The 11,440-nt window shown below is 38.4% G+C and overlaps 1 protein-coding gene across 2 annotated transcripts; it reads left to right on the top strand.

Moving 5' to 3' along the window:
• Positions 1–514: 514 nt before the first annotated feature.
• On the top strand, positions 515–5,677 carry en1a (engrailed homeobox 1a). 2 transcript variants are annotated; one of them, XM_036540777.1, is made up of 2 exons: positions 515–1,299; positions 4,678–5,677. In XM_036540777.1, exons 1-2 carry the CDS (start codon positions 789–791, stop codon positions 4,995–4,997), a joined length of 831 nt encoding a protein of 276 aa, XP_036396670.1. In that variant the 5' UTR covers positions 515–788; the 3' UTR covers positions 4,998–5,677. The 2 variants fall into 2 exon arrangements, with proteins under 2 accessions (XP_036396670.1, XP_036396669.1); XM_036540776.1 differs by having other exon boundaries at positions 4,666–5,677.
• The last annotated feature ends 5,763 nt before the right edge of the window (positions 5,678–11,440 follow it).

The raw sequence follows: 11,440 nt of genomic DNA, 5'->3' as shown, positions 1-11,440 counted from the left end.
TATTGAGCGATTGTGCGTAAAGTTTAAACCTACCTCGACGCATCACATGATTTTCTTTAGATCAACTTAGTTCGCATGTAGCAGCATGTTAGGATAATGTTTTTTATGGGTTTATTTGGCCATTCGTGCTTGATGACACGTTTGGGCTTGAAAGTGTGCTTGAAAAATACCACTAATACTAAAGCATGTAATAATGTATGAGAAAAGAGAATACCCTCCGAGGTCCCCAAACCTTGATGTGAGGTTAAATATCCTCAGTCGGCACTGAATACACAATACACATCTACATGGACCAAACGAGTACTGCTGTGATCCCTTGTTTGGGTTTCTAAAATCCGTCTATTATTTATTTGTAGAGAGTCGTAAAATACGATTGGACATCGTCACCCGTGTCAGAATGGGTCTCCACTGCTGATTGGCCGATTGCACGTGTGTATGGGCTCACGTGCTTCCGGTTGGTGTGGAAAAAAAAAGTGTGTGAGAGGCTGAGCGATTTTAGGAGAGTTTGCGAAGATCGAACTGTCATAGATTACAGAAAGCCAGGGACTCCAAAGCACCGCGCGATGTGTTGTCAGTCCTGTCAAACTGGCAGATTATGATACTTGGAACTCTACACCCGCAGGATGCCGACTATTTAGAAAACAAAACTGTTGAATTCAACAAAGGTATTTATTGCATTTTCATAGCATACGATATTCTTGCATTTTCGTTGTAACTGGATACAAATTTCAACCAACAAGTGGAATTTGGTGCGGAGAGAAGACGCTCCAACTAAATTGGTTGCAGTCATGGAAGAACAGAAGGATCAAAATAGCCGAGATTCGAGCGAGGGGGATAGCGTTTCCCTCTCTCCCAATCTTCCGTCTCCTCCGATCTTGCCTCACCAGGCAGCGCAGCAAGCCCACAGAACCACCAACTTTTTTATTGATAATATTTTGCGGCCAGACTTCGGCTGTAAAAAGGAGCTTGGCTGTAGGGAGCGGGCGCAAACCTCGGGCAGAGAGAACGTCAACCCTTTGATAATAAGGCCATCTCATCCCAGCGCCCTGTGCCAGGATTCAAACTGTAGTAGTGACAGCACTTCTTCTTCGTCGTCTTCATCGTCTTCGCCCCCCTCCAAACAGGGCTCGTCAAAGCCGGGGGAAGGAAATGGAACTAATTCGACTAAGTACGGGGAGAACACCGCGTCGATTATGGATGTGAACGCAAGTAATGGTGGACCTTCCCTTAAAGAGTCTCAGCCGCTGCTTTGGCCTGCCTGGGTTTACTGCACGAGATATTCAGACAGACCGTCATCTGGTAAGGCAGTTTCTTAAAATTTGTGCATTCATTCTGACCGCCCTTAGAAAATTTAAGAATGAAAATGTATTTGAAAAGGCCAAAAGAGTTTCAATACGGTAACTATACTGGCAATACAGTAGGCGAATGTATTTATGTTTACATTTATATAATCCAATTTAACTATATATACGAAGCTGTTTGTGTGTGTGTGTGTGTGTGCGTGCGTGCGTGTGTACACACTCACAAACACTTACATACAGTATACAAACACTCGTGTACCTATTTTTAAATTTCATTGCGATGCCAAATTGTCAACTGGCACCATGGCTTTGATTATAGGAATAAACATAGACGAAATGCTTTAGCAGCCCAGTGCACGTAATATCGAAGCACATTTTGATTACATAACTTAAGCCGAATAAATCTCAATTTTTGTATTGCCTTTGAATGTAACAGTAGGCCCTTAGGCCGTAGATTGAGAACACATTTTGTTTTCAGAAACAATCAATTGTGTCCCAGTAGAAAAAATAGTGGCAGTCTACTTCAGCATGTAACGCTATCTGCAAAGTTAACTGAAAGCAGAGCTTGGATAAATTTGGTTGGCCAGGAAAAAAGCTCGCTGGTTACACAAATTCCTTTTGAATATAGACCTCTATTGGGGTACACCTGCTTCCAAATTAAAACTTTGGAAGGGGCATTTGCTACTATACTAATTCAAGATTCAAGATATTATACTTTCTGTAATAAGAAAAAGATGGAAATAGTTGTTGGCCTAATAGCCTACTGATATTAACGTAAATATTTTAAACACTTAGTATTAAAACAGTGTTAGACTTCAAGAGTATAAACTATTTAATTAGTAATTCACTTTGTCATCAAAAAAAAAAAAAAATGTCAGTAAATATGTTGTGGGCTAATTGAAAATCAAGAGTAGGCTACTTTAAAATTCAGTGTCCGTGATCCCATCCCAAGTGCCGAATAATGTGTTTCAGCAAAGGTGTTAAATATGGCGCTGGTTTGGCCTACATTGTATCAATTATATTGTGTAGTTTATTTGTGTAATGAGGACGCCATTGGGCTATTTGCAGATCAATGGCGTTTTGCTGGAATATAATGGTGTTGTATAACGATAACAAACATTGCTTACAGTAATTTTTTAACTGGGACCTTGCTGCTGGCACGCGGGTTTGCTGAAGCGCACACAGGGCACGTAGTTGCCGCAGACGCTCGGCCGGCTGACACCGAGGCCGTTGGAAAGTTTGAAAAAAAGATGCATTGATTGACTAAACTGATTGATTGACTGATTGAGCTATCAGCATCAACTCTTGAACAAAACGTCAGAAGTTCGATTTCATTTCAAGGGAAAACCTGCTCCCTGACAATACGAATTTGATTGTGTTTGTTTTGATTTTTTCTTCCAATTTCACTGGCCTTGCGTGGCAAGCCCAGTCGCGAGGTTTTTCTAAACCCGTCTTCTAAAAATAAAAAAAAAATAAAAAAAAAAACAATTTGGGAGTGCCGTATTTTGATTATATTTTGTGAGTTATATAGATATACGTTTTGTGCCATTATTTTTGCGCCGAATTATTATAGATATATTACACCCACAAGGGTGTTCTTGGCATACAATAGCTACACCTCTTGCTCATGGTTACAAATAACGGTTTTGAAGTACTTTGATTTGCCTCTTTGGTTAAATCCAAACTCAGAATTTCAAAACTAAATATACAACTGTTATGCTTTTAAAATTGGTATCAGAGGGCCTGTTATGTATAAACCACTGAGGAAAAAGTGTAAATATGTATGAGACCTGCTTCCGTTATGTTCATGACCGCAGTCAACCAAGGTAACCAGATTCTCATATGGTTTTACATAAAATGGCAATGCTAAATGAGCTGATATTTCAAGCAATCCTGCTATATTCATTCACTCTTATACAAGCAGACGCTGCTTTGTAAGTCTTAAACATGCCTGCGATTTTGTCATTGGAGACTGTTGCTATGTTTTGTACTAGAAACGCCCAGTTGCAATTCTACCGCCTTAATTTTGTTTACGTAAGAGTAATTCAATTTATGAAGTAAAAGAAGTGAAGACGCTGTATAAACGAAGCAGTGTGAAAAACGAACAGGCCAAAGCAAAAGTATGGCGCTTTGCATGTGAATCGCAAAGGTGTTTTGCTCACGCCTTCCAGACAAAGAAACTCTGTCATAGGTCATAATATGTATTCAATTATTTTGACATGTAAACCGCAATGATATGTATTAATATAAATAAAAGACGTTCTGTAAGACATTCACTTCAAGTAGGAGAAAGAATACTTCTCGATGCATTTTTATGTGTTCGGTTACATCGAATTAACGTAGGAAACGCGCGCAGGCAATAATTGTGTTGATAATTCAATGAAGTACAACGATGACTACATGCTTTTACATTTACAATGATTGTGGTGCTATTCTTACACGATACAATGACATCAATATATTAATATTAAAATGAGTTTTTCTTGATTAAATTTTGCCTGTTTTGACATGATTATGCCACTTATTCTTCCTGCGTTATGCGTTGTGCATAGCCTGTATTTACAATACATAATGAACCGAAATAGAGGGATGGAGTGAATGTTTAGGAAGCTCGAGAACTGGTCAGTCTCTTTAAAAAGGGAGTGAGCACTGAAGATTTTTTGTAGAGTTTATGAGTGCCTGCGATATTCTGAATTCAGAGAGCAAAGCAGAGCCAAATTTATAGTCACCGGTATCTTAAATTTCTTAATGTATTACTGTCATAATTACACGCATATATGCAGCTCTGATCTTGCCATAAACATTTTAGATTTTTAAACCTATGCTTGCGAGTATGACACAAAGAAGCCGACATACATGGCATAATATTGCGCATGTACACCGAGTTCCTGTCCCCTAGTCTACACATGACAGTGGATTTACTGTGTGGCCTAAATTTATTCGTCTGTTTACTTCATACGAACTTTTTACGTTGCGCTATAGGATTTCGATTGTAGTATGAACAGGCAAACATTTAATAAAGCGGACTGCGAATGCAACACGGCTCAAAGGCTGTGGATAATCTTCGCAAACCAGAATAATTGCAGCCAATCTGAATGTTTGGCCTGCTCCTTTCGCTGGCCATACGCGAGGACAACAATGAAACCATGCATCGGTGACCGCGCTTTCGCAAGCAGAATACAATTAAGGGAACTAAACGTCTTAGCAAAAGAATGGGAAGAAAGTAACGTAATGTAGATACTATGTTGCTTCTATATTTAAACTGCAGGGGTCGTTGAGGGGATGGTTCCAGTCCTGGCCCATGAAATGTGTGGTGTATGTGTCTATAGGGCTTGCTGATATTTATGTATTCGTTTTATTGTTGTTTCTACACTAGGCCCAAGGACACGAAAATTGAAAAAGAAGAAAAACGACAAGGAAGACAAGCGACCCAGAACCGCATTTACGGCCGAACAGCTGCAAAGACTTAAAGCCGAGTTTCAGGCCAATCGCTATATCACGGAGCAAAGGAGACAGTCACTGGCCCAAGAACTGAACCTCAACGAATCACAGATCAAAATCTGGTTTCAGAATAAGAGGGCAAAAATAAAAAAGGCTAACGGTTACAAGAACGGCCTGGCCCTACAGCTCATGGCGCAGGGACTGTATAACCATTCCACTACTACCATTCAAGAGGACAAGGAGGACAGCGAGTGAGCACGTCCCCAAACAATTCTCTCTCAATGTGCTATAGACACTAAAGGGAGGGACGGACTTTTATTTTTCTGATTTTTATTATTATTTTTGGTGAATAAGAAGAAAATACGAACGGAATGGGACAGGTGCTATTTAAATCAGATCTCTGTCTATCGCATAGTATATGGACATAACTATATAAATGACGAACATGATTAAAAATCTATATATAGCCAAACACTATGACGTTGTATATATTTAAGTTCAGGTAAGGGTGTCTCTATATCGATCCCTACTTGCTGGAGATTTCTATCTTTTTTTCTTTATGATGTTGTTGCTCATTGTTTTAGTAAATGTCTGACTCAGTAGGGTTTTTTTGTGATTTTTGTCTCCCAAACCCCCCACTAAACCCACAATTCGACAGACTGCGTTCCTGGACCGCCGCTTCAAGCCAAAGATTTTAATATGTTCAGAATATATGTAGTCTGAAATAAAAGTGTAGAATGTGCTCTCAATTGCTTTTATCCCTTCTGCTGAAATTCCTTCTCAGCGTTCACTATTTGAATTAAACCGTGTGATTAACTGTGCTGTCTGTCGCCCTAATCCAGACAACGGTTCGCTAGGCCTGGCGTTTGCTTCGCTGTGGAATCACATCATCTCGGAATACTATTCCATAAAACATAAAAGGGATTCCATTAGATACTGCAAAATAAATACTGTTTTAAAATAAATTTTTTAATTGAATGATCTCACCGCTGATCCTCACTTATTTTTTCCACCATCCCTCATGTAACCATCTAAAGGACCTGGCCGGTGTTTTAAATTCGTATCAGTGTTCCTTTGGAGTCGATTTGTCACACATGGGTTTAAATCAAGGCCGAATACCTATCCACAACATTTTCTTTCCATACTGAAAAATAATAATAATTACGGAGCGAGACATGTTGATGGCAAGCCTTTCAATGCGTCTCGGACCATGAAATTAAACTATACCCATCGTGGAAAGGTGTAGGGCTATTACATCGACATTCATTCCCGATCCGCTGTATTCTGACTTGGACTAACAGTACTTTTGAACAGACTGGACGCGGTGGCTCCGAGGGCGGAATCAGAGGGCGAGACGGAAAGGTCAGATGGCTCCCAAGGTCACGCGGGTAGTCTGCGAGACGATCCGTTATGGAGGATAATTCCTTTATTCTTATAGGCTTGCCGTCCTCACTGTTGTCCCGTTTAGGACCATTAGTATTTTATTATTACTATTACGATTATTATTATCATTACCATCAGCCTTAATACAGATGTGAAGCTTCACACAATATTTAAATTAATTTAGTACATTTTGCAAAAATGTACATTATATGAACTCGCTGAATTCAAATGAATAAATTCCATTCCAGTGGGTGTAGATAAAACTATAATCTTGAAAACTGACAATGCAGTAGCGTTGTATAATAATAATAATAATAATAATAATAATAATAATACATGAATTATTTACAAACAATCATTTTCTCATTTTTACAATTGGAAATACTATTTACAAATGAAGTTACTGGGCTCTTTTCCGACCATCACAAGTTAACAAGCGTTCTCGGTTGAGTTAGTGTTGCTCGTTAAATAGCGCTAACTCCCTTGAAATATAAGAACAATAAAATCGACACGTTCAAGGGCGTTAACTTGAAGTGTGACTGTGCATCTAATAAAATGTTTTAGAGATTTCTGTGTATGTGCTCGGGGATGAAGTTGTATGTTAAGGATGCTTCATTTGTCCCGACAGATGTAAATATACGGGTTCCGCTTTTAGTTGTGCGCGTGGCCCTTGCACGCGTATTAATAAAATGCATGTGAGATCATACTGTTACGAAATCGTGGGAGACGTTTGCAAATGAAATATGAAAAGTACAGCTAAAAGGTTGTAGTCCTAATACAATCAGTTCATAAGCCTTTATCCAGAATTATCTGAATAGTCGTTTTAGTTACATTTACTTTTACACTGGGGCATGTAATATTATATATGTCCCATTTTATGAATGCAGTTTAAAAAGTTGAATATTATTCATTAAACTTGTGCTTGTGTATAAGGTTCAATTTTTTTTTACGAAAATAATGTTCCTAAATCGCTGACAAGGAAACACTGACAAGGGAATACAGATGATGTGCGGATGTTTGTGGGCAGGTCGGTCTGCATTTTATTTATTTATTTATTAGTATTCACAGCGATGTTGTGATGTTTAACAGGATAAAGTGTGTGTGTTTGTATGTGTGTGTGTCTGTGTGATTGTGTGTGTGCGCGTGCCCAAAGGCGTGTGTGTGGACGCGCACGCACAGCGTTGAAAAGCTGGCCAGTTATTGTCTAACTAATTTTTAAAAAATTATTTGGCCCTCATTTTTCACTTTTAGTTGAGGTTCAGAAAAGCACTATTTTAAATGGCTGTATTCCAAAATATACCCACAATAATTTCTCTTTTACAAGTTTATTTCGAAATATGAATTAATTCATATGTGATTGGTTATTTATTACGTGCTTGTCCCAGCCTTGTGGCGTCACGTCATTCATATAACTATTTTTGTTGGGTCATCAACATATCACTATGATGACATTTTCCATAGTGGATAACATCTCGCGCATTAAGCTTTTCTCGGCATTTACAAGACTGGGTGATACGTTTATATACAGACGGTAATGGAAGAACGCCAACGGAATCAGAGGATACTCAAGCGAGATATTTTTATAGATTGCTGGGAAAAAATAGATCTTTAAAATGAGACGAAATCGTGCACCAGTTGAAGCGTCAGGAAAGCAGGGCCATTTGCCACAGGAGATACACACTTCTTTGCTAGAGCTACTTTGATTAAACACGGTGCAAATTCGAATTGTTACGCACACTACATATTAACGTTTTCAGTTCAGTGGCGAATATCGTGCACTTGCATGTACCAAAGCCTATCGATTTCATTTGGTTAGAGCCGCCGCTTTGCGGCTTCTGCGACCTCCTGTTAAGTTTATTAAGCTCGCTCATGTTTTCGGGTGTGGACACGCGTTTCCCTTAATAGCTGCTGTTTGATTGGAGTAAGTGTTCAGACGACCCTTGGTCAGGCACCATGTTCCTTTGTGTTTCTGTCCTGGAATCAAAGCAGGCCTGAAGGGGACCTACCCTCCTGGGTTAAAGGTCAGACAACGCAGTCCCCACGAACCATTTATAATTTTTCAACACTTTGCTTGACAATCGAAAAGCACAAACAAACAAAAGACTGGATTACCGAGCCACAACTCACATGGGAAATGAGAAAACATGATTGCATTGCTTTTGTTTACTTTTTAATGACGAGACTTGCAATGTTCATCGCAGTGCGAATGAAAATGGTGAAATATTGTATGTCACGACTTGCCTTTTAGCCTCACGGGCAGAAATAAATACTAAAACCGATGTCGTGGATATGAAATAAAATTGATAGGCATATATTTCCTGGGAAAATCGACGTTTGGTTTGAAATCATATTGCCAGTGGCGACAAGTCACCAAACCTATCATTTAGATGTAGGGTATAGTGACGAAACCCATTGGCCCAAGACTGGAAAAGTTTTAACTCTTCGTCGTAATCGTAAAAGAGTTGTATTTCAACGCATGAGGAAAAAATAATGATTTGACGCATGGGAACGCTCACCAGTAACCAGACACATTTCATAATAACCCAAGTAAGGGCAATCCATGCTTTCTGTTCACCATAACAAGCGTTTCCACCTTCACATTCACTCAGAAACACAACTACACTGCCGTTTTCCTGCGTCTGAAAACTATAAAAAGAAAGCATTTCATTGTTTCAACTATTCTTTTGGAAGCATTTACATGCTTAAACTCTGTCGACAAATTTACGCCCAGAGGTTGAAGAGGTATCACAGAGAGCAAAATTTTCCCCCCTGAACGCTCCATCTTGAGCGCTGCAGTGGACCAGTGACATTTTCAAGAACGTTTTTAAGTTTTAAACGACCTCATGCTCCAGAAGTTTGCTTTAAGGTTTCGTGCCATCTGGATTAACTCAAAATTGTATTTTGTTTTGTTTCCGAGGCCGTACTTTGAAAAGCATTGGGCAGAACACATAGACATCCATGAATTATGCTATATATGGCTTATTTGAAAATTCATACATATTTTAAGAGTTTAAAAACGTCATACGTTTTACAGGGTAAACATATTCCAGTGGTCACTTGTGTGAACGGCTTGAAAGAGACGAGTCTAAACAATCATATTTAATTGTAATAAAAGCATTAAACACATTTTACTGATATACACTGATGTGTCCAATTTATTATAACAACAATTTCAAATTGATAACACAACATTTTTGATTCGATGGATATGACCGTGAACCCCAGATTATTTTCGAGTAAATTTCAAAGAAACATTATATCATGTCGAATTACGTAAATATATGGGTGACCAAGTTGGTCTTTTTAATTGGGCAACAACTTAGGCATAAACAGTTGACATTATATATGAAAACAGATGAGGGACGTTATTTGGGAGGTTCGGCTACATGGTAGCTAACGCCATATCTTAAGTGCTGTCAAATAATATAAGAATAAGAAATTAACTATCCATAGTCAAACAAATGACAAATAAGGTTGATCAGCATTACTATAAATAAACGCAATGTACGTCAAATGTAAAATACAGTTGTTACTACATACAGTAACACGATATCTGATATATAACTTTTTGAGCCGAGTCTTTGTAATAAAATACCCATACTTCTCAATTAGTCGCCTACAATTGAGGATGACTATGCCAAATTTAGCTCTATTTTTAATTGAACTATAGTGTGTTTCCCTGTACAGAACAAACTGCACAATGCAATTTAGTTTATTTTTTCAAGGAATACAAGTCATATGCATCATAAAATGTTGCGTAGAATATTTTTACTAAACCCTGTCGCTACATTGCACATGCTCTCTGTTAGTTGTATTTGGTTTGTGTGTGTGTGTGTGTGTGTGTGTGTGTGTGTGTGTGTGTCGCTACAACCCACACAGTTGGTATTTTGTGCTATAAAATACAATCAGGCAATAAATGAATTTCACCTTAAACGCACACGAAGGTGGTCAGTGAAACGCCTTTGAAGTTATGGAGTTAACTTAAAAGACTTAGTCACACAAGAGGAGTTCTGGAAGAAACAGCGCGACATGAATCATTAGTGTAACTCTCATGTAAAAAAATAAGGGGACACGCTACCCTGTATCTGAATCTGATGTCAAATTTCAGGAGTAACAGTTACGAAAACAACAACAACAACAACAACAACAACAACAACAACAACAACAACAACAACAATAATAATAATAATAATAATAATAATACATTGGCTTTGGCAGTGCATTGGCATACAGCTTACATGGGGTTTTAAACGCATTAACGGAATTGCTGTTGCCATCATCTGTGCAACTTTATTACAAATTTCCAGGGAATTAACATTTCTTGTTCTATTGTGTCGTAGTACAAAGCTTAAACTCAGAGGCAAGCAGCGAAGTTGCGGCGATTTTCTATGGAGGTGTGTGCGCGTGCGCGTGCATGTCTTTGGCCTGAAGGTTAAGGTAAAACATAATATATATAGAAATGTGTGGATAGGCCTACCTACGTTTTTTTTATGGTATTCCAATGAATACTAATAAACACCCTACAACACGTTGTGAAACACAATAATCAAATAGATCCAGTTAACCCCTGGTTATTAACAGGAAGTTCGTGCTTTAAGTCACTCTCTTACGCTATTTGCCAAATTGCTATTTGCTATTTGAAAGCATTCTTTTAAAATGTTTCATAGAAGTGGATTGCACTCTTATTTCAGCCAATATGTAGAAACAATGGTCTGTGCATCAAAACATTTTCAATAACTACATTCATTGAAGTTTCACTCTGCGTTTTAATAAAGATGAGGCCGGTGATTCATATTCAAACATTTCGTCATACTGCTTTCATCAGTGAGGTGATGGTGTCTACTGGTAACCCTTATACAGGTATACACCACTATGTCACGCCAGGTGTACAAGTTAATTAGTGGAAAATTGCCTCTCAATGCCTTTCTTTTTTCAGCAAGCCCGTTAACGAGGTCCTAACTCGGGACAGCAAAACACAGAAAAAGATTTTTTGAAAAAAGAGAAGCGCATTATTTCAAACTACACATGTAAAACAGCAATAGTCAAAAGGATTTCAGAAATTGGGCTCGACGTTTTCTAATAAAGATTCAGGCGTTTCGGCATGCTTCATTCATCAATTGTCTGCTTGCACCAGAATATACATAACTGGTACTTACCAGAATTTGCTTGATGCAGGCCTTCAGTCCGAGCCAATCCCCAAAGAGGCCTAGATATTGTATCTATATTGCAAGGGATGTGTTTTTATCATTTAAAAGTCAACAGGGGGTATCACTTAAAAAAACTTAAATGTTGATGAAAGTTTTATTTTATTAATT

Source organism: Megalops cyprinoides, chromosome 11, assembly GCF_013368585.1.
Source record: "Megalops cyprinoides isolate fMegCyp1 chromosome 11, fMegCyp1.pri, whole genome shotgun sequence".
NCBI lineage: Eukaryota > Metazoa > Chordata > Actinopteri > Elopiformes > Megalopidae > Megalops > Megalops cyprinoides.
The sequence above is the reverse complement of the archived record's forward strand: the minus strand, read 5'-3'. Positions and strand labels throughout refer to the sequence as shown.